Raw genomic sequence first — 22,943 nt, 5'->3', positions numbered from 1 at the left:
GGGGTGGTGGGACTGGACTGGGGTGGACAAGTCCAAGGTGCATACATCGCCCCAGTGGGCAGAGGGAGGAGCACCTCTTCTTGGGCTGTGTGCACCTCCACCAGAGGCTAGGGGTGGAGTGGGAGCCGGGGTGGGCCTGGGCCAGGGCCAGGAGAGCAGCGATGAGCACCAGGAGGAGGGGCAAGGCTAGACAAAGAGACTAAGTTCTGGGGCAAGCATTTTATTTGTTAATACAAGAATAGAAATTCTGCAATAAATATCATCTAATAAATAACATCTCCAAATAAATAAATATTAATACAACACACTTAGAGTCATGAGTGGGTGGGGCTGGGGGGCAGGGCCTGGGGGAGCTGCCACCCCACACCCCGAAATGCTACTGCAATGTAAACTTTCAGGAAATCCTGTGGCTATGGCTATGGTTGCCCTCCCCAGCTTGGGCAACCCACAGATACCCTGGGAAAGGGGGCAGAGAGGAGGCACCGTGATGCTGGCAAGAAAATTTAAGGCAAGGTCCTAATGTTCAGCATGGCTTTTGTTTACCACTCTGTGCCACTGATTGCTTTGGTGACTCCTGGGTCTGGTCTGTCCCTGCCCCTCTGCTTTTAGTATTACCTATTCTGGTCTGTAGGCCACTTCCAACGCAGGCCCCATCCCTTTTATTTTTAATCCCATCTCTCTTTGTTTAGACTTGCCACCATGTTTGTTTCCTGAATTGGATGTGTGGAGTTATTTGGGGGTGGAGGAGTAATACCCATCCAAGAAGAGTCGAGCAGCCAAAGGGCTTCACTGCAGAAAGGCACGTGCTATGGTGGCTCCCCACTCCTGTCTTCCAGGTATGCTTCCTAGAAGTGCTGCTTAAGGGGCTGGGTGGGTACTGGCCAAGTGGTAGGCAGAAGGCAGGAGGCTGTGAGAGCCTTTATACCACCTTGAACCACTTTGGACTCCCTCGAGCAGTACTCCCTGCAGAAACAGGATGGGGCCTTATTGCACCTCTTCCCCAGATCTGTAAGCCTTTGGGAGGTGGGGAAGAGACAGGGCTTATTACATCACACCCCCACCCAAGTCCAGGGGAGGGCCAGAGGCTTGTGGCTTCTGTCTCCTGGCTCAACAAGTGTTGGCATACAGGGTTCTCCGTCCTAGAGTGGGAGCACGGTTTGAAGGGGTAACAAAAGGAGTTGGTAAAGGTCAGAGATCAGAAGCCATGGGCCTCCAGGTGCAGGGTGACCGCAGCTGCCGGAGGCTGCATCTTCTTCTTGAGCCGGTTGAAGTCCTTGGCTGAGCGCCACAGCCAGGTCTGAAGCTCCTTCAGCAGCCAGAAGTCATCCATCTTCTGGAGGAAGTCGCTGTGGGCAGGGCCGGGGGTCCAAGTGGGCTCAGTCCCGGGCAGAGGCTGGGGCAGCGGGTAACCCAGAGTTGCCATGACGCCTGCAATGCTGCCCAGCAGGCCCTGGAGGCTGGTGCAGAAGTGGGCCAGGCTGCGGCGCAGCTCGGCTGTGGCAGCCTGCCGGTTGAGGCCACGCAAGTAACACAGAAGGTGGCTGTAGGCCTCGTAATTCTGGGTCAGTCGCAATTTGTCATTGAGGCTTCGCCACACTTCCAAGTTGACAGTGGCCCTGGGCAGAGTGTCTGCCCCCAGCCGAGGTGGGTTGAAGTCAGGCTCGTTGAAAGGGGGCCCCAGGTAGTTCAGCTGTGAAAAGGAGAGGGTGATGGGGAAGGAGGCGGGCAGAGCAGCCTGCTCACCACTGAGAGGCCTGCACCCAGAGCTTCTATTTCTTGTGTCCCCTGTCACTGGCCCTGTCGCCATGCTAGGCCTCTCTGTTCATGGGCTCCCCTGAGTTTCTCCAGCATGGAGGTGACAGGTGAACTCTCCTATGGAGAGGCGTAGAAAGAGAAAGCCGCACAGGAGACACTCCGCAAGGACGTGCTCATTGGCTGAGTGGGCAAGCCTTGGAGAGTGCCCACCGTGGGGTCAGGGCAGAGAGGAAGAGGAGCCACCAGGAACCAGGAGGCGAGGCTGAAGAGGTAGAAGATGGCCCAGGAGAGTGCAGAGGCCAAGGAAGAGGAGTTCAAGAAGGCAGCAGTGCTCAGCAGTGTGGCTGCAAAACAGAGAGCAAGGAGAATGAGCCTACAAATACTGTCGGCTTTGGCAAGAATGAGGTGCCTGACGACCTTGGAGAGAACCATTGCTGGGGCCTGGAAGCCAGATTGCAGGGGGTTAAGGAGTGAGTGGGTGGAGAGGAAGTGGAGGCAGAGGGTGTAGACCACTCCTTCAAGAAATTTGGCAGGGAAAGCCAGGAGAGAAAAAGGGTCGGGAACTAGAGAGGGTAGCAGAGTGAAGCAAAGGTTTTCTGCACAGGGAAATGAGAGAGAGGAAAGCCGGTGCTGAAAGGCAGGGGCCCGCTGGCATCAGAGTCCTGTTTGCCTCTCTGACATGCCCGGTCCCACTGGCTGAAGGAATTGGGACAGAAGGTTACTTACTAACACCCGCAAGGAAGGATTCAGCTGATAGGAGCAGGGTTGCAGAAGGAAGAAACTGAGGCAGTCACAAGAGTAGGACAGGAGGAGGGATGTGGAAGGCAGAATAGCACAGGGAAGAGGGCAAAGCCCTTGCCAGCCCCTGGGGGGCAGCTGGGGCCCAGGGAAAGGGATGAGGGAGATGTGTGACTGGGAGAGAAAGGGAGAAGAGAGGGGCGAGGCCTGGGATAGGCAAGGGCCCAGGGGGAGGTTCACACGCTGACAAGCACAGAGACAAACTAATTTCCTCGGTGTATCCTGGGGCTGGAGCCAGCTCCCCCGCCACCCTCCTCCCTTTTCTTTCCCTGGCTCCAGAGTAGGGTCTGGGATGTGGAAGAGGAACACGGGAAGAGGGGGCCGGTTCCCCATGGTCCTTGGCTCCTCTGACCCTCCTTCCTTCTCTCCTGGGCTCTCTGAGCACCTCTGGACTGCCCCCAAATCCTTACAGCATAACCTCTATCCCCACCCGAACCCCCTGCCACTACTGGCCTGGGTTCCCTGCAGTCCTCTTCCCCTAGGACTCCCCTAGGAGGCCCAGCTAGGATGGGAAAGGCAGGCAGAAGGGAGGCCCATGGGTCCAGAGCAGCAGGGCCCCAGGTCTAGGGGCAGAGACGAGCTGGAACACAGGCATGGGAGGTGGGGCCCCTCCATCCCCACCCAACCCCGCCCGTGCAAGAGACACCACAACACGGTGTAAACAGAGGAGACTTCCCCGGCCCCCAGGGGGAGGCGGGCGGCTGGGCTGGCAGCCAGTGGGGCAATGGGCCAAGGCGGGTGCGAGGCCTGCCCACATGCCTAGTCCTGGGGCCAGGGATGGGGAGGAGGGGGCACCTGAGAGGGAAGGACAGGAGATAGGCCAGACAGGGAGGCTGCTTGGAGCCAAAGGGCCCCTCGTTATCACTCCACAGATCACCAGGACCCTCCACCATATGTCTGTCTTCCCCCAACTCCTCACTCTGCACCCAACTCCCAGACTCCTAAGCTGGATACTCACGTAGGTCCCAGCCAAGCTGCGGAGTTGGTGCTCCAGGTAGCGGGTGAGGTCATATGTTTTCTGGATGGAGGGACCAGGCCCTGGGTCCCCTGTGCGATTGAGAGCTGGCACTGCAGGGAGGTGCCAGAGCACCGTGCACAGGCACGCTAACATCCCCCACGAGTCCCCTGTGGACAGGATGGGCAAGAAGCATGAGGGGGAGGCCCAGGCCCAAGCGGGAAGCTGCTGGCAGCCACTCAGGTGTCTGTCCCCACCTTGGACAGAGGATGGGACACCAGATGGGAGGCAGAAGGGATGGAGGAGGGGGAATATTCCTGGCCAGAAAAGGAGAGAGAAAGAGAGAGAAGAGGCATGTGTGTTTGAGGACGAGGACTTAGCATGCGTGTGTTTGTGTCTATCAGTAGCTATTTGAGAGTCTATCTGTGTCAGCTGAGAAAGTGTTTGGCATGTGTACCACAGTATGTGTGCCAACATGTATGTGTATACATGGAGGGATGGGGCCAAGCCAAGGGACTGTGAATCAGTATGTCTGGGTTCCAGTTGTACCCCAGTCTTCTCTCCCAGTCTCCCAGTCCCAGTGCAGCTTGAGGGGAGCCAACGGTGGGAAACAGCACATATCTGAGCTTGCACACTGAAAGCAGTCAGCACCGAGGGAGGGTGCCCGAGAGAGGCTGCAGCCAAGAATGGAATCGGCCAGAGGAGGCAAGGCGTAGGGTTAGACCACCAGGATCAGGCTGAAGGACACAGGGCTGCCTCAATGGAGCCAATTTTGGGCATATTCTGGGATATGGTTCCTGGGTGTGGGAAGTATAGGGTTAGACTGAAGGACATTTAGCCTTCACTCTCAGGGATTGGTAGCAGTGTGGAGGTTTGTACCATTCTCATCTAGGGTATTGGGTGGGGAAAAGTTTGATTTCAGTGAGAACTTTCCTCAGCCTCCAGGTGACGGGGATAGACAGGGAGAGCTATGCAAATGATGAGTTGGGCTGTCAGCTGATGGCGCTGGAGAGTTTGGACATACCAGGATGCCCAGAGTCCACGCTGTAAGGAAGTTTGTGGGAAACATGCTTTTCAAGGCTTTTAGATAAGGACCAAGGTCAGGATACAGTGGACATTTGGGACTGGCAGAGGCAATTAGGGTTTAGATAGGGTAGGGATATACTTGGCATTGGGCTAGGTTAGGTTTAAGGACTGGGTTATTTTTAAAGTTTCAGATTAGTTTAGATTTGGGATTTGGTCGATTTAGTGTGGTTGAGGTTTGAGTCCAGCAGGGGGATGTGGTTAGGTTTGGGCAGGCAGAGGGTTAGCTGGGGCTAAGGTTTGTGAATTTGTTGACTTTGATGTCAGATGGTGTGATGTTTGGCATGTCAGAAAGAGCAGGGCTAGTCTGGGTTTTAAGCTTGGGTAGGTGGGAGGTCATAATTGATTTCTTTCCTCTAGATTATATTTTATACTTCCAAAATTTTTCTGTAATGACACGTTGCTTTGATAGTTAGAAATAAGTTGGATAGGTTTAACAATTTGGCTGTACTTAGAGTTACAATAGGGTTTGGATTTAAGAAAGAATGAAGACTAGGTTAGGGTTAGAGCTAGGCATAATGCTGGGGCAGGGTTTAGAGAGGGTTACAAACTGGGAAGGATTCCGGATTCAAGTTGTATGAAGTGGGCCAGGCGCGGTGGCTCACGCCTGTAATCCTAGCACTCTGGGAGGCCGAGGCGGGTGGATCCTTTGAGCTCAGGAGTTCGAGACCCCATCTTTACTAAAAATAGAAAGAAATTAGCTGGACACCTAAAATATATAGAAAAAATTAGCCAGGCATGTTGGCACATGCCTGTAGTCCCAGCTACTCGGGAGGCTGAGGCAGGAAGGCAGGAGGATTGCTTGAGCCCAGGAGTTTGAGGTTGCTGTGAACTAGGCTGATGCCACAGCTCTCTAGCCCGGGCAACAGAGACTCCATCTCAAAAAAAAAAAAAAAAAAGTTGTATGAAGTGTCACTTATAGAGCACAGGGGTCAGGTGGGGACTTTTACAGTGGCACAACCGGTCAGTCTTGACTCAGATGTTTGGCTGGCTGGCTTTACAGATGGAGCATGGCAGTGGGGGACACCAGTTACAGGGACCCTGCTCTTTTGGGTGAAGGCTCTTTGTTTGAGGGGTGTGTGTGAATATAGGTGTGCACGCATGCACACATGTGTTTTAGGACAGAGAACAGGGTCAGGCACTTAACTGCTCCCTGGGGAAACAGACTCCCTTTTCTTTTCCCCCATCTGCAATTTGTGGCTTCCCTTCTGGATGCTCCTTTCCATCCCTAGCTCCTGCCTTACTCTTAGTTCCTTCCTATTCCTTCTTCTTCACATCCCATCTCCAGGCCCTTCCCCTCTGCACGAAGTCTAGGGATCTAGCTGAGTCACCTCCAGGATCCTTGGGGTGCAAAATAGTGTTCGTTTGGGAGACTGGAGACCTGCTGAGGTGGGCAATGGCCCTTCTAGCCTTGAGATGGCTTTCAGGATTGAGTCTGGCCTTGCTCAAAGTTAGTGGCAATGCCAAGGGTCCCAGCTGAAGCAGGAATTGGGAGCTGAGCTTGTCTCTTTACCCCACACTGCCTTGGGCAGACCTGTTAGCCAGAGTTCTGGGACAGGGCTCTGGCTATCCCATGGCAGGGAGGTGTGGTCAGGATCCCAGCTCTGGGCCTGTTTCCCTCTCCCCTTCTGAGCCCTGTGGGACATCCCTGGGGGGAACCAGCTCCCTACTCAGGGACAGCAGGGGGAGAAGCTTTTGGATAAACAAGAGCTAAGTCATCTGGGCAGAAAAACGGCTCATGAAATTAACCAGACGAGGCCGGTGTTTCCAGGAATATTTCAGTTCTGAGGTAACTGTGTCACTGCAGGCGTGGGGCAGGAGGTGGGGGGGGGGCGGGCAGGGGAGAGCAGAAGGATCCGACTGACCGGCCCATGGACTGACTGGCCCATGGAGAGAACCAGAAAGAGGGAAGGAGTCTCTAGAACCCAGAGGGAGAAGAGACTAGGAGAGGAGAAAGGGGAGGTAAAAGGATGAGGCTCTGCCCTCCGCTGTGACAGCTTCCATGCTGGGCAAGACATGTCCATATCTCAGGCAGTGAATCCAATCCGAAAGCTGCCTGGGGCGGAGAACACCTGTGGTTTAGTTGTGAGCACTGGAACCCCGAGGAGGGAGTCTACGGTGGGCTTCCTGGATCCCTCATTCACCCTCCTCTCCAGGCTCATGGTGTGCAGGTGGACCTCGACGTGGGGGCTGTGTCCTTGGCCCCCTCCCCCAGTCCTGGCCCCCAGCCCAGCCCCCGCCCCAGCTCTGCCTCTGGCTGCTGCCCGCTGATTGTTTACATCCCGTCTTCTCCTTGTGTTTATAAATCCGGCTGAGCACGTGAGGAGCTAATGAGCACAGCTCACGTTTCCTGCAGCATCCCTCCACCCCCAATCCTGGCCCCCACCCGGGCCAGCTCCTAATTCCATCCAGATCCCTGGGCCCTGGGAACCAAGGCCCCCCTCATGAACACACACACACATACTCTTAGCCCACGCAAGCACATGGCCACTCTGACTCGGCTGCACAGGCAGGCACACCCGTGTACGCATCTCTGGCCAGCTGTCTCGGTCCCTGGCCTGATCCCCCAGGCTGACCTCTCCCAGTGAAGGTGGGGGCTCCGCGGTGCAGCTGTGCCAGGATGATTAGGATAGGTAGGATGAGTCAGCTGGGAGACTCTGCACCTGGGACCTGTGGCTAAAAGCTGTAACCTCTAAATGTTGGAGCCAGGGAGGCACTGCAGGGCTCCAGAGGTAGGGCCAGTGGCTACAGGCTGAGCTAAATATGGGAGCCAGACAGAAAGGCCCTTCCCTCAGGCCAGACTAGGACCAACATATGGGTGACCTTGGAGGGATCTGTTGAGAAGAATTAGGGGGAGGACTGGGTTAGGGGGTGATGTGTACACTGTGGTGTGAGATTCAGGCATTGTGACTGTAGGAAGCTGCCCTAGGGGGTGCCTCCTGACCTGGATTCCCAGGGACAGGCCACAGAAACCCATCTTTCCTCAGTCCTCCAGGCTGGCTGCCCTCCCTTTTCTCTCCTGTCTGCCCTCTCCTCGATTCCATTTCCCCCAGCCTGCTGAGAAGTGGCTTGGTGAGTGGGGACACATGGACCGGGAAGTCAGGAGAACTAGTTTTGCCACCAGCCCCTCTGGTGACCATAGGCTTGCATGAGGAGGTTGCGCTGTGCATGCTAAAGTCCCTCCCTGCTGAAACTTGTGGGGCTCCATCTCTGCTGACCTCTCCAGCATTCCCCTCCCTGCCCTTCTCTTCCAGCCTAAAAGACAGAAGAAACTGAGGCCCAGGGAAAGACGCAGAGGGTGGGCCAGCCCCTGCTTGTGAAGTCAGTAACCAAGACAAGAGTTGGGCTTCGGTTGGAGTGAAAGGGTTCCTGATTGTGCCACAAGAGGGCCCTGGGTGTGCTCAGGGAGAGCAGGGAGAAGCCAGGGGGCTGCTGTGCAGCCAGCTGGAAGCCAGAGGCAGGGGGAAGAAGCGAAAGAAATAGTCCAGGGCAAGCTGTAGGTGAGCTGGAAAGGGTGTTGTTATCAAGAGGGTGCGGGAGGGGCTGGGAGAGAGTGGGGAGGAGCAGGGTGTGAATAGGCAGGTGGGATTGTGGGGAGGAATGTGAAGTGTCCCTGAGCAGAGTAGCTGGTGTGTAGGGGGTGGTGTGCAGAAGTGTGAACGGGACAGGAGTGTGGGTCTGAAGAGGGAGCCATTACACTAGTCTGGAGTGTCACTTCTGGGGCTGATGGGTGACAGTGGCTACCATCTCTGCCTGTTTCCTTCCCTGGTTGTGTGTAGCTCCCGGGCAGCGAATGTGTCTGAGCTAGTTGGGGGAGCACATCTGGGCCGTTAGGGTAATATATACCTGTGTCCATGTGAGGGCCAGTGTGTGCTCAGGAGAAGGGCACAGGTCTATCAGGGTCAGAGAAACAGCGTCTGGCAGAGAATGTGTCCGCACCCCCACCCCAGCCTCTCTCCCAGGCTCAGACTGCTCCTGCAGTGCCGGCACCGCCAGTTTCCCCCGCCTCCCCTGGAAGCCCCTTCCACCCCACGGGGGAGGGCCAGGCTGGGCTCTGGAGGAAAATGGGGTCCTCTGAGATTGAGGGTCTGTAGGGACGGCTCCTGGAGCCCAGTGTGGCGTTGGAAAAGTAAAGTGGGGAGAGCAACGATGAGGGGAGTCTGGCGAGGCCCCGGGGACCTGAGGTTCCTTTCGAAGGGCTCGGCCCGGGAACTGTGCGGCTGCAGCGGCAGCTCGCTAGCCCTCCCTCCTCGGCGGTGACCTCTCGCTCCCGGACCCCTCCCGGCAGCAGCGCCTTCCCCCTGTGTGGCCCCGGCGCCCCCGGCCCCGCCCCCGCCCGCTCCCGCCCGGTCGCTCCCTTCCCGGCGGCGGGGGCGGGGTCCGGGGAGCCGGGCTCCCGAGCTCGGCCGCTGCCCTTTCCCGCGCGTCAACCCTCTGCCCTGCCCGCCCACCGTCCCGCGGGCCGCAGGGCTCCCGCCGCTCCCCGGCGGGTGACGGACTTTTTCCTGCCGGTCCGGCCGGGCTGCGCCCGCGTCCCCCCCCCACCCTGCAGTAATCACTCCCAGGCCACAGAGGGCCGGGGGGCTAGCTGCCCGGCCCGCGCGCCCGCCCTACCTGCCGCCGGCTCCGCGGCCGTGGGCAGCATGGAAAGCTCCGGCCGCGCTGCGCGCAGCGAGGAAGCCGCGAGTCCCGCCGTCCGGCCCGTCTGGCCCGGCCCAGCCAGGCTCGACTCTGCCCCCCACCCTCCTCTCCGCTCGCCCGCCCTTCTTCACTCCCGCCCGCCTTCCCCTCCCTGCGGGCCGGGGAGGGAGCAGCGCGGCCCGAGGTGTCGGCCTCCCCTCGCCTCCCACCGGCCCGGCCTCGGGCTCCCCCTCTGCCTCCCTCCCTCTTCCTCTCCCCGGCCCCCTCCTCCCCTCGCGCGGCGTCTCCCTCCCACAGCCTCGCTCCCCGCCTCGGACTCGCTTGTCCCGACTTTTGCGTGGGGCTCTCGGTCTGCGGGTTCCCCGGGACCCCGCCTCGCTGGGGCTCCAGGTTGCCGCCTCCCCAGGTCTGCGAGTCGTCCGGGCTCCCCGCCGCACCCCTGGCCACCTCCTGGCCCCGCCGAGCGGACTCCAAGAATGCCGCGTCCCCACCCGGCCCCTCTCGAGGGCGCCCAGCCGTGCCTCCTCCGGCCCCGATCCCCGGCGCAGCGCTTCCCGGGGGTGTCGGGGGGAAGGACGGGAACCGGATCTCGTGGCTGCTCGGCGAGGGCGGAGGCCGGGGCCTCGGACGCCTGGCTCCTACCTGCTCGGAGGTCCATGGGGCTGGGGGCCGGGCCGGCCGGGCGCGGCTCCTCTCCCTGAGGCTGGCGGAGTGGGAGGGCGAGCCGCGGCTCCGGCGAAGCTTTAATAATCCCATCCGCCAGGCCCACTCGCAGGTTTTTTTCGCTCGGTTTCGGATTTTTTTTTTTTTTTTTCGGTGTGGGACATTCTGCAAACTTTTTTTTTTTCTGACGTGTAAAGCTGTAACCACAAATTGTAGCGGCCCTCCCCGGGGTGGGGGGAGGAGGGGGGAGGAGGGAAGGGAGGGCTTCTGGGGCTCCCTCTCCCTCCCACAACACCGAGGGGGGGTGAGGTGAGGCAAGGCTGCCGTGGTACCACCCTGGGCCTCCTGGGGGAGGGGGCGGGGAGGGCATCAGTCCGTCTGCAGACTCCCGAGAGCCAGGACAGTGAGGCGGCCTCGGTGTGGGGTTCTCCCCTGGTGTTGGCCTGGGGACGCCTGCCCCCTGCCCTGTGCGCAGGGTCCCTGCTCTCACCCTACCTCTGCCTCCTCGTCTCTAACCTTCCCCCCACTTCCCCCTAAGTAAATGCAATGACACATTCTCCCAAATGCCAGCGAGCTGGCCTGGAAGCAAGTGATGGTGTTTTTCCTGCTGCCCTTTGTCTGGGCTGACCGCCCCCCTGGCCTATTGTCCCGCCGCTTGTCCCATTTCCAAAAGCTAAAGCTCAGTGAGGCGCCAGGGGCTGGGGCAGGTGACTAACCGGCTCACAATGCCCCCTGGGGGGGAGGAAGAGGGCACCACAGGCCCACTGCCCAGTCGTTCTTCTTCCAGTGACCAGGGAGCATGCACATGGGTGGGGGATTTGTAATTCATTAATCAGCACGAGGCACCGGACCAGTTTCAACACCAGAGGCTTCTCGGGTGACTCAGCGAGAATGCTCCTGATTCAAGGCGATGGACAGACCAAGCGTCCCCTTTTGTGAAATGCTTCCCCATTAAAGACATTTGACATTCTCCTTCCTTTGGGGTTTGGGTTTTTTCTGGTGGTGAGGTAGGGGTGGTTTGGCTGTGGAGTCCTCTCCTCCTTCCTTCCCTGAGGCCTGGGTTGGGACTTGCTGGGCAGGACACCTAGGGGACCCATAAGCCTAGTACCCTCCCTACAGGGTCTCCCTTCCTCCCCCTTTCTCCCTCTCCAAAGGGCTGCCAGGGAGAGGGAGCGCAGAGGAAACCGCTCTCATCCAGGGCTTGTGGACAGCCCCACTTCATGATTTTTCTGGGAGGACAGTCATTTGGTCCCCAAGGCTTGGATGCTCTGTAACCACACCACGAATTAAATCATTTGGTAATAAGTTGCTTTTGTTGTTGTTGTTGATTTGTTGTTTCAAAGGAGAAGAGGCCCAGTGGTGGGCCAGACCTGGAAGGTGATGCTTCTGCCTGGAGTGGCATCAGAGCCTTCCTCCCTCACTCTTGCCCCGGTGCCGCTCTGCCAGTCCAGCCATAGCCCCTCCAGCCGTGGGTCAGAGCAGGCATCGTGGTCGTGGCCAGTGCTGGGTTCCCAGGGCAGCTCTTCCCTTTTCTGCACTGTGAGAACTGAGGTGGGGGGGCGGGGGGGTGGGGAAGAAGTTTGTTTTCAATTACCTCACTGGAGTGGGACAGACTTTGTTGTTGGGTTGGTTTTTTTCTTTCCTTCTCTCTCTCTCTCTTTCTCTCTCTCTCCTCCCCCCACCCTTTCTTCCTTTCTTTTTCCTAAACAAGGAGAAAAAGAGCTGGGAAAGGAGAGCTGGCCTGGGGTGCAGGGCAGGGAACCTGTGGGACATTGGTAGCAGCTCTGATGAAAACTGCCTTGGAGGGGCCCTTGTGAAAAGCACTCAGGGCCTCCCTCTTCCCTCCTTCCCTCCTCCCTGCCCCCACCAGCCAGAACCCTGCAGTTTCAATGACATTCTTGGTGAGTGAGCCCAACGATCTTTTGATGCCCATGCCAAGGTCAAGAAGGCAGATGCCCACGGCTGACTGGCACTGAGGCTGGCCAGGAGGTACCTCTAGCAGCTACCCTTTCAGAAGGAGGGAGCCAAGAAAGGAAGAGGAGCAGCTCAGGCCCTTCTCTGCAGCCTCTCGCCTTGTGGAGAGTCTGCACAATGTGGTTTGGATTTGGCTGAGCCCCTCAGCACCTTATAAAGCACCTTGCTGAGTCAGGGAGAAAGCAGCCCCTTGCGGGGAGAGGAGGAGGAGCCAGGAGACAGGGGAGGGGAGCTGAAGCTGGAGGGTGGGGGCTGTGAGAGGAGTGAGAAAAGAGAAGGGACCAGGGCAGGAAAGAGGAGACACAAAGAGGCACATGGGTGGGAGTGAGAAAGAGGGGAGGAGGCAGGAGCAGAGGAGAAAGGGGGAGCTGGGTGAGGAAGAGGAAGAGATTGAAGCAGAAGAGGGGAGAGTGGACAATGCCACTCCCAGCAAACATTCACCTGGGGGGGTATCTAGAAAGCACTCGTTTGCAGGAACGAGGGCTGCAGCTCTGAAACAGGGACCCAGGCCAGGTAAGTGTAGGGATAATTGGCTTTACACACAGCCCCCCAGATCCCCAGTTTGTCTTTGATTCTTAATATAGTGACCCCAAAAGCTGAGAAAGTCCTGTTCTCCCTCTGCCTCTTGTCTGGACTTGCATACCTGCCCTCGCCTAGTGGGGGCCAAACCTCTGCTCTCCCCCATCTTCCACACTGCCAAAGGGAAAATCAACTCCATTTCCAAGCTGCCAGCGCCCCTCTGCCATGTCTGGACAAAGGCAGCAGGCTAGGAGCTGCCAGTTGGGTTGGGGTGGGGGCTGGAATAATGACTGTGCCTTTATTCTGCCAAAACCCCAGATGAGGGTAGGGTGCTGGAATTGGGGGAAGAGGGAAGGAAGGAAAGATAGCAAAGGAGCAGCCCCTCCAGGGTTTCTGTGGGGCGGAGGACAGGTGGCTGCCCTCTGACTTCCATCTGGGGGCCTCAGAGAGTTCCTGCTCCCCTGTGGCTCTCAGAAACACAATCTGGGATTGCTGGTGACAGCACAGAGTTTAGAGGAGACACCTGTCCCCTTAGCTCCAGATGAACATCCTTAGGAAGAGACTCTGTCCCATGGTACATTGTATAGGCAGGCATTTTCTCAGTCTCTACTAGGTGCTAGGTCCTATAAACCTGAGGTCCCCAACCCAGGGCTGTACCGGTCTGTGGCCTGTTAGGGACCAAGCAGCAGAGCCCTGCCACCCCCTTACTCCCACCATGGAAAAATTGTCTTCTATGAAATTTAGGAGTAGGGAGGCACACAGCAGGAGGTGAGTGGGGGCAGGGGAGCCAGCAAAGAAGCATTATTTGCACTCACAGCTGCTCCCCATCGCTGGCATCACTGCCTGAGCTACAGCTCCACCCCCCACCCTGCCCCCCAGTCCCCTCCACCACCATGGAAAAACTGTCTCCATGAAACCGGCCCCTGGCGCCAAAAATGTTGGGGACCACTGCTGTAAGGGACAGAGAGGACAAGGAAAACCCACTCCTGCCTTCAAGAATTTCACAGTCTTGGGACACTCACTGAACCATCTGAGACCAGCTATAGGTGGTAGTGGGTGCACATAGGGCCAAGGAGAACATCCAAGAGGAGATGGGGCTTCAGGGCAGACACGTGGGTGGACTGAGCAGGAAGTACAATGGCAACCACGGGCACAACACCGAGGTATCACTGGGTGTAGCCCACAGGGCTCCCTTCGGCAGGCACGGAGTAGGCTAGGAGTCAGGATATCTTGCTTCCAATTGGCCAATGTGGCCTTGGGACAAGCCTGTCACCTCTCTGTGGAATGGGGTATGACTACCTCTGCCTTCTCTCCACAGGATGGTGGGAGTATTCAGTGAGCTGATGAGGGTAACACTGGTTTGCCACCTTCTCTGGCTTTCCAGACTCCAGGCCTTACCATCTACAGGTGGATGGCAGATCAGGCCCCAAGAGGTGTCTGGCTGGGGGGCAGAGCTGGCACCAGGTGATAACTGAGCTGCCCTCCAAGAGGTGAGGGTGAGTCAGTGTTGGCTCAGGGACTGGCGAATGTCCCACTTCTCCCTCCCCACAAAACTAACATCCCCAGGGAAAGCTCTCCAGGTGCCCAAATGAACAACCAATGCCACATCCTGCACAGCTGGAGAATTAGCGTCACAGGGACCCCAGCCCAGGACCCCTGAGCTGGGGAGCCTCTAGTCTGGTCCCCTCCTGACAGGCAAGCAGGAGTATGGTACTGGAGAAACCCACAGAGTTTCCCCAGCTGGAAATTAGGGACATACACTAGTTCATTCATTTGTTCACCAAACATTCCCTGAGCACCACCCATGCCAGATGCTGGGGACACAGAGAGGAACCGTAAGGGGTCATGGGGTGGAGGGGTGGAGGCTGCCTTGGGTGTGGGCAGGAGAGGCAGATGCCTGCCACGGTGACCCCCTAGCCTGCTGCCATGCTGCTGTTTCTCACTGACGTTTACTTTGCTTAAATACTGACAATAGTTTTAATGCACTGAGCTCTTCCCCACGTCAGGCATGGGCACTGTTTCATTTTCTCTTTGCAATAAACTCATGAGGTAGGAGCTATCATTTCCTCATTTATACACAAGGCAACTGAGGCTCGGTAAGATGAAGTCACTTGTCTCAGGTCACAAGTGGTAGAACCAGGATGGGAACACAGTACTGTCTAACCTCAGTGACGTGCCCTTTTAATTATACCATGCAGGTGCCAGCCTGGAGGCAGGGGGAGCAGAGGGGGACTCTTGCAAAGAGAAGAGTCTGGGTGCTTAGGGCAGACTTCAGCAACAGCAGGACTTTGCTGAGCCATCTAGCCCCAGGCACAACTGGTTTCTTCAGGACACTAAGATGTTCCTTGGGACATAAAGAGAGTCCTCCAGTACCTGGAGAGCCTTGGTGTGGAGCAGAGGGAGACCTAGGCTGTCCTGCCCACCACCCACCACTGACATGAACTGACAGTGTCCCGCTGAGCTAGGGTCCCCCGTGTCTCCCTCCTGGGGCAGGAGAGGCTAGATCCCAAGAGCACTGGAGAGCTCAGCTAGAATTCTGGATTCCATTAGCAGGTAGTTTGGAACCATGGAATGAGCATTAAACTGTGAGTTAGATGGCCACCCACCAACAGAACCAGGACAAGGACTTCCCTTTGCTTCCTGGGGCTGCTGCTCAATGGCGGCAAAGTGAGGCCTAAGAAGCTCAGTACCGTGGGACTCACATCCCTGGGAGCGGGAGCAGCCTCCTCTCCACCGCCATGCCACGTGCGCGCCCTCCCTCCAGTGCATGTGTGGAGGAGCCGCGGGAACGTGGGGGGCGGTGTGTCTGGGTGTGTGTGGGGTGGGTGGCTGTGTGAATGCGCACTTTCCCTTTCTTTCCAGTGGACAGGAGCCCAGAGGGCCCTGCCTCACCCTGAGCTGGCTGTGATGTCAGCGGAAACCCTGGGGCAGACGGCCTCCTCTTACCTCAGCAATGGCCCCATCCTGCCCTAGGTCCCCCATCCACACCTGACCCAGCTGGGGCCTCCCAAAGAACACGCCCCCCACCCCCTGCTTCCCTGTGAAGCCAAAGAGAAGCTGAGAGGACCCAGGCCTGCTGCCCGCCTGGCTCTCCCCTGCCCTGCCAGGGCTCTGTCTGCCCATGTGCCAGGATGTCTGGGTGATGGGTGTGTGAAGAGGGCAGGGGCGGAAGGGATACCCCCAGGTGCTCGACTCCTCCCTTGCCTGCCAGGAGCTTTCCCCGCCGCAGTTCTCCCAGGATGTTCCGTTGCCCTGGCCAACCCATGCCGCAGGCTCTGTGACTCCATCTCCCCTGGCAGAGGAGTGGGGTTACCTCTCCCTGGGCTGGAAGATCCTTATCCTGCCCTGCTGAGTCACTGCCGGCTTCTCCTGCTCCCTCCCTCCCACCCATCCTCCCTCCTTCAGGGTTCTCATGGCTTTCTCCAGACTGTCTGTTCTCCTGCCCCGCCCCCAGGTCAGAGGATGGACCCCATCTCCCCAGGGGCTATCCCCCCATGATGCAGTGACGCAGAGTCCCACCTCATGGGCCTGCCATTCCAGCACTGTTGGAAGAGTGCCTGCTCCCCCTCTATCAGCTGTGTGACCTTGGCCACGTCACTTAACCGCCCTACACCTTGGTTTTCTCCTCTGTAAAACAGGGATGATGATACTAGTACCTTCCTCAGAATAAAGGACAACTGAGTGGACATAGGTCAAATCACCAGCACTTAGAAGCAATCAGCAGTGCTCAGTGCTCTTGCTGGCTGCCCCTTGTGCCAGCCTAGCCCTTTGTCTTTGCTAATGATGGCCCCTCTGCTAGAATGCACCTGTCTCTGGCAAGCCCCCATGGCTGCGCATCTAAGCCTTCTCCGTTCATCCTTGCTTCTTCCTCAGCCTGTCCCCACTGCCCCTATCTGCCTCCCCACCACAGGGCACAGCCACGTGACTCTGGGGCCCTGCCACTCTCTACCTTGTGTTACAAGTGCAGTCTCAGGATGTGTCTCCTCTCTCCCCTCACAATAAACAACTCCTGAGGATTTGACCTTGTATCCCAGACAGCATTCTTGTAGCACTGAAGAAGGGCTGGAGGCAGGAAGGGTGGAATCTCCGGGTACAGCCGGCTCAGAAGGGAGGAAGGGAGCCAACCGAACGTGTGCCAGCCCCATTCTAGGCCTTCAGGGTGTCCAGAAGACATGGGTGGCCTGGGTCTATGAAGAACTCACCCACTCTCCAGCACCCACAGGCATCTTTCTGAGGTCTACCCTGTAGTCCTGACTTTCAGTTTCAGCCTTTGACCCTTGCAAAATGTGTCAAATAAAACAGGAATTTAAGAAGGTGTACAAAGAGCTATAGTGCAGAGAAGAAAGAGGTCAGAGGAGGGAGGAGATGTTAGGAAAAATGTCACAGAGGAGGCAGGGAGAATTCAAGTGGCAAAAAAGAGGGCCACACCTGGCCTGGAACCAGTACAGGGGCTGGGGAGGAACTGGCATTCAGACCTGTGGGGTCCAATCACCTCCTGAAGCCCCTACTATATATACCTTGCTGAACAGTGTGGACCTACAGAGACACACAGCTTGCCCGCCAGGGGCTTGTGTTCTGGTGAGACTGAGGGCAAGGTGACTTCAATACCCACCAGAGATGTGGTCAGCCTGCCAGGAGGCTCAGCACAAACCAGGGCACTGAGGCAGGTTGCCTCCAGCCTCCAGCTCCGCAGGGACCCCGGGACGATCCCTGGATTCTCTAGCATCGGAAAGCCCAGCCCTAGCACTCACAAGATGGCCTCTCAGCCTCGCCAGGCCTCCAGCGCAGTGGTGAGGCTGTGGTGAGACGAGGCTGCGGTGAGACGAGGCAGCGAAAGGGCTGTGTGTGCTGCCGAGCTCCAAGGAGACTGAAGAGACCGCTGGTCTCCCCACCCATGTAAGATACAGCTACTGTTTACTGAGCACTTACTCATTGCCTGGCACTGCAATGAAACACTTAAATACAACAGTCTCCCATGGTCCTGAAAGCAGGGTGCTGTTGAACTTGTCATTGTACCATGGGGAAACCGAGGCACAGAGTTACATAACTTGCCCAGCGTCACCCAGGCAGGCAGCCTGGCTCCAGAGCCACCCTGCTCTTAATTAGTAGCCCTCTCCCCACCCCGCACCTAGTTAGCTCCCTGAAATCTCCTCCCCAAACCCATCTCCCCCGTAGTAAGCCCATCTCCGCCAAGGAGACTGTCTTCCCTGCCCCTTCCCCGCGTGGGCGCCTACCCAACGTGGGCACGAAGCCGGCACCCACAGAGGCTTGCCTGACCCTGCCCAAGGCCGATCAGCCTGGCATCTGGTCTGGGAACTGAGACAGGACGCGGTGTCTGTCTCCCTCTGCTGGTCCCTCAGGGGACAGCCCAGCCAGGATGCTTTCCCCAAAACTGGTGGTGCCTTCTCTCCCCAAGACAGTGAATGGGGAGTGTGGGGGAGGGTGAGCAAAGGGCCCAGGACTCAGGCCAGGCTCCAGCTTACAGGGACACAGCATTGCCTCCTGGAGTCCACGCAGCCTGCAGCCTGCCTCCAACAGGAGTGCAAAAGCATCGTTCAGGGAGGCCAGGTCACATCCCTGATGCGTTCCTGAGGGGGGAGGGGACAGGCCCCAAACAGCCTCCTTCCCCTTCTAACCCATGAATGGAGCTGTCATCCATGGATTTATCTAAACCTTTTGTGAAGCTATTTATATTTCCAGCCAAGACCACATCTTGGGGTAATGAGTTCCATCAGCATCCTCCCCTGCTGGGTGAAGCACACTGCCTTTGATTTGTCCTAAACGTACCTCACTTGCGCTCCAAGGGGGCCCTGTAACTCCAGAAGGCCAGGTTTTGGCACACAAGCCTTAGCGTCCCCCTTCCCATCCCCGTTGTGGGTTTAATAATTTCCATCACATCTCCCCTCCACCTCCAGCCCTGCAGCCGTGAAAAACCTGATCCCTGGTTTGTGCACAGTGCCTGGCAGTGTGGGCACATCCATTATCTCGTGCCAGCATCCAGCAGCTTGCAAGGCAGGCAAGGGCCCACATTCTTCTTGGGAGGCAGAGGACACTGAGGACCCAGAATCGTGGGGCCAGCACGTGGCACAGCTGGAAGCAGCAACAGCCTTCCTCCTGAGCCTCTTCCCCCGGTGTGACTCTTCTGCCTTACCCCAGAGGCCTCAGGAAATTTCCTAATGTCTGGACTCCAGACCTATTCCCTGTGATATTTCTTTGAGGAGACTTGCCTTCTGGGTTCCCAGTGTGGATTCACCCTGGCTTCATTGAGGGTGATGACTTGTCTTCAGTTCTGGCCCTACGATACTGCGAGGATACACACCAGAGAGGGAGGTGGTAGAACACAGCAACCATAAGAATAGCAATACTAACAGCAGATTCTAAGAGCTTTATAAACATTAACTCCATCCCACAACAGCCCTGTGAGGTAGAGACTGTTGTTACCCCCCATTTACAGATTAGGGAGCTGAGGCTTGGAGAACATAAACAACTTGTCCATTTTCACACAACTTGTTAAGTGATAGAGCCAGGATTCAGATATAGGCAGTCTGGCACCTAGAACCACATTCTCAACCTCAGCAGACAATCCTGGGTTCAAGTCTTCTGATCTCTCCGAATCCTCTACTCTTCAGTCATTCAACACAGACTTATTAAACCACTACTGCATGCCAAACATTGTTCTCATTGCTGGGAGAAATGCCAGGGAATGAGAAAGGCATGGGCAGAGTTTGGCAGGTGGCTGGCAACACCTGGCATGCCACAAACTCATCACAAGCGGGCCAAGTGGTGCTCCACCAGCTTAGCACCCCAGCAACTCAAGAGGTGCCATGCCTGCTTGGTTAGCCCAGAGTGACCATACAGCACCATTTCTGCCCGTGCACAGACTAGAGCCAGATGGACCAGAGTGAACCCCCAAGCCCTAAACTCCTCTGCCCCTCTGCCTATTGGTTACCCCAGTCTGGTAAAACGCCAACTACGAGTCATCCTGCCTTTGCTCTTGTGTCTGTAAGGTGGGCTGCAGGGGACATCCTGTGGTAGGACAGAGCAGTGCCTGGCAAATCATCCTCACCAATGACTTCTCAGCAACTGTGCTTTTTTGGTCAACTTGTTCCCCATGCCTCACCTCTCTCAGACTGTTCCTTCTTCCAGGAAGCCCTCCCTGATACCCCAGACCAGGTGTGCCCAGTGACAGGCTCTCATTGCCCATGTCATCATCATTCCTGTCCCTTTTCAAAGGTGTAATTTCACATTTACTTCGGTGATTCTTTGATGTCAGTTTTCCCCCACTAGATTGTAGCCCTCCCCAGCTCAGGAACCTTGACTTTGCTCAAACTTCTGCTCAGAGCTTTGGCATTGGCCATTCCCTCTACTTGGAGTGCTTGTCCCCAGATGTCTGCAGGGCTCACTGCCTCACCTCCTTCAGATCTTTGCTCAAATAGCCAGTTCCCATGAAGCCAGCCTGGCCAGGCTATTCAACACTGAAGCTCTTCTCTCCCGACACTCCTCTACCCCTCTCAGGCCTTGCTTTTTCTTTTTTTTTCTTTCTTTTTTTTTTTTATTTCAGCTTATTATGGGGGTACAAAAGTTCAGGTTATATATATTGGCCCCCCAACCCCCAGGCCTTGCTTTTTCTCTGCAACAGCCACCACCTTCTAGCATACGATGCGACTGACTTGTTTATTTTGCCATCTGTCTCTCTACACCACGGCGGAAGCCCCATGAGAGCAGGGATTTTTGTCCTGTGCAAAAGTGCACCCAAAATACTTTGAATGAATGAATTACTGAGCACCAAGGTCTCAAGCTTTGGACTTCCTGCAACTTCAAACCTAACCAGCTGGGTGAGAAGTGGTAGTTGAAGAGAAGAAATTTCCCAACAGAATTTCCTTTCTTCCATTCCGTATCTGCTGCACCTTCCCCACATACACACATTAACACATACTTGCATGCCTACCCGCTCACAGAAGGCGACCTCTACTGTGGGGTATGGCAGAGACTGTAAACATTCGGGGTTTGAAAGAATCCTGAGACAGCATCTCACCCAACACCTTCATTTTATTGAGGAAGAAACAGACCCAGAGAGGAGCCTTGACGTGCTTGAGGCCATTTGTGAGTCGGGCTGGAGCTACACCTAGGTCTCCAAATTCTCTCTGGGTCCCTATACCCATTCCTCACCCAACACAAAGGGTTCCTGGCAGCGCCGAGCTCCTTATTCCCCTCTGGACCAGAAGTGCACTAGTGTGATGTGCCAGCCGCCAGCCTGGGGAAGCTTCTTGGCCTCAGATTGGAAATCTCCCTCCAGCCCCACAGCGCAGGGGGCAGGGAGAGGGCAAGCAGGACAGCCGATTGATTACAGCTGCCCTCCCCCGCTGCAGGCAGATGAAGAGGACAGGGAAGCTGCACGGCCCCTGCAGGATCCCAGCATGTCATGGTTGGAAGGGACCTCAGTGTGCTGTCCCCATTCCCCCCTCCATCACATTGTACAGATGAAGAAACAGCTGAAGACAGGGAGAGACTTGTACATCACACAGCAAGTCAGTGTTGAGTCCCAGACATGAAACTCAGGTCTCCTGACTCCCAGCTCTAGGCCATTTCCTGGTTTCTAAGCCCTTCAGAAGGTTCAGATGATTTCTGACTTTTGGCAAGGGGACAGGAGGGTGACTGAAGAAAGACTCATGAAGTGGCCCAAGGAGATTCCGTCTCCCTTCCCCCGTGCCTAGGGCCTTGCTCCAAGGACCTCAAGGCCATAGGACCCTATAGCCCTGTAGGGGTCATGGGCAGAAATATGTGAATCTTCGCAGCCTTCCCGGGAGCTCTGCTTCTGTCTCCTCTTCCAGCTGGGCTACTCAGGTAATGCGTGTGGGGCAGAGGTGGAGAAGCTGGGAAGGCTTTGCTGATTTCCATGGGGGGCAGATCAAAAACACATGCATGAGATAATGCGGAGTTGGGGTTAGTGCTGCTGCTAGAACAGGGCAAGGGCCCAGCCAGAGAGCACAGGGTGGGGGTGGGGTGGGGGCAGAGAAGGCCTAGCTGAGGAGGGGCAACTGCAGCTGAGCCCTGAGGAAGAGAAGAGCCACCATGTAAGAAGTGGGAAGACCATACCAAGTGGTGGGAACAAGTGCAAAGATCCCCAGATGGGAGAGGAAGTGACTGGTACAACAGGTGATCAGCGGGGGAGATGGGTGGAGCGGGCTCCTACAGGTTCAGAGTAGAGTTTGGATTTCATAGCAACTACTGGAGCATGTAAACAAGGGGGAGGCATGACACAATTGACATTTTAGTAATTTTGCTGCTGTTTGGAGAGTAGACTGGAGGGGACAGGGTGGAGGCAGGAGACCACTGAGAGCTGTTACAGTCATCCAGGTGAGAGGATTTTGGCCCAAGCCAGATGGTGGCCATGGAGATCAGAGGTGAGAGTGAAGTAGCCTCTGCTCTGGGAGGCAGAGCAGTCAGGATCTGCTGAAGGAGCGTATCAGGGTTGGGGTCGAGGATGAGTCCCAGCTTGCTGAGCTGACTGCCTAGGTAGAGGTGGTCCCATTCACACTGATCCCCCTGAAGGGGAAAGGGAAGAAGAACCACCTTGCCCAGCGGTATAGGGAAGAGGCAAAGGCTGGTGACAGAGGGGAGCCGAGGGAAATAAGAGAAAGTGTATGCATGCATCAAAATTATCACATGTGCCCCATCAGTATGTACAATTAAGACGCATCAATAATTTTTTTAAAATGAGGCTGGAGGGTAACGGTTTCAGGGACAAATCTGTCCTCTGCACTACTGAGAGGACCAGAGGGGTAACACACGGACCAGCCCTACAGGGACGAAGGGATGCCCAGGGTCCTTCAAAGAACGACAGAGCCTTGGAACTGTGCGGAACGAGGGGTCAGCGAGTCCTTCCACTTTCACACGTGGGACTTGAGGCCCAGGGCGAGGGGAAGATCCAGCTGAGGAACCCCTTTCTTTCACACAGTCTGGGGTCTTATAAAAATGCACGTAACTGCGATCTACCCTCAATCTACCCTCCTAAAACGTTTCCAGCGCTTCCTAGTAGTGCCCCTCATCATCTGGCAGCCCCCCTCCCCTCCCCAGGGGCGCAGAGCCCACCCACCGCTGAGCCTTTACTCTTGGTCTTCCCTCTGCCTTCTACCCCTTTCTGCCCGAAGAATCTTTTGTTCTTCCTTCAAGTATCAATGAAGAGAACCAATAAAGGATCCTCAAAGACAGAACGAACAGCCACCTTCCACCCTTGGCTGCTGCAGCAAGTTGCTTTGACGTCTTTTTACAGCTGGTGACTGCTGCTTGCGTCCGAGTCCCCAGCCCAGACTGGGCGCGGACGGTCTTGCTTCAACCCTGTATCCCCGTACAGACGTCCAGGAAACGTGTACTAAGTTAGTGACCAAGAGGGCTTGCCCCTACATCTCCGACTCCGAGCCCAGTGCTCGGCCCACTGCACCAGGCACCTCGAGCCCTGGAGCTGCGTCTCTCTGCCCTTCGCGTTCCGGTGCGCAGCCCGCCGTGCGCCCCGCCGAGCGGCCCAGCAGCCCAGCAGGGTCAGGAGCAGGCCTGG

At 56.7% G+C, this 22,943-nt stretch overlaps 1 protein-coding gene across 1 annotated transcript; it reads right to left on the bottom strand.

The window, feature by feature from the left end:
• Positions 1-204: 204 nt before the first annotated feature.
• CLCF1 (cardiotrophin like cytokine factor 1) lies at positions 205-9,950 on the bottom strand. Its single transcript, XM_069470337.1, has 3 exons — positions 9,875-9,950; positions 3,512-3,678; positions 205-1,690 (listed from the first exon to the last, which is right to left on the bottom strand). Exons 1-3 carry the CDS (start codon positions 9,888-9,890, stop codon positions 1,196-1,198), a joined length of 678 nt encoding a protein of 225 aa, XP_069326438.1. The 5' UTR covers positions 9,891-9,950; the 3' UTR covers positions 205-1,195.
• Positions 9,951-22,943: the final 12,993 nt, after the last annotated feature.

This window comes from Eulemur rufifrons, chromosome 6, assembly GCF_041146395.1.
Source record: "Eulemur rufifrons isolate Redbay chromosome 6, OSU_ERuf_1, whole genome shotgun sequence".
Taxonomy (NCBI): Eukaryota; Metazoa; Chordata; class Mammalia; order Primates; family Lemuridae; genus Eulemur; species Eulemur rufifrons.
The sequence above is the reverse complement of the archived record's forward strand: the minus strand, read 5'-3'. Positions and strand labels throughout refer to the sequence as shown.

Bases quoted from the DNA above. Each gene is read 5' to 3' on its own strand.
- CLCF1 (XM_069470337.1), bottom strand. The intron at 1,691-3,511 runs GTGAGTATCCAG...TCCTTTTCACAG, and splicing joins GCAGCTTGGCTGGGACCTAC to CTGAACTACCTGGGGCCCCC.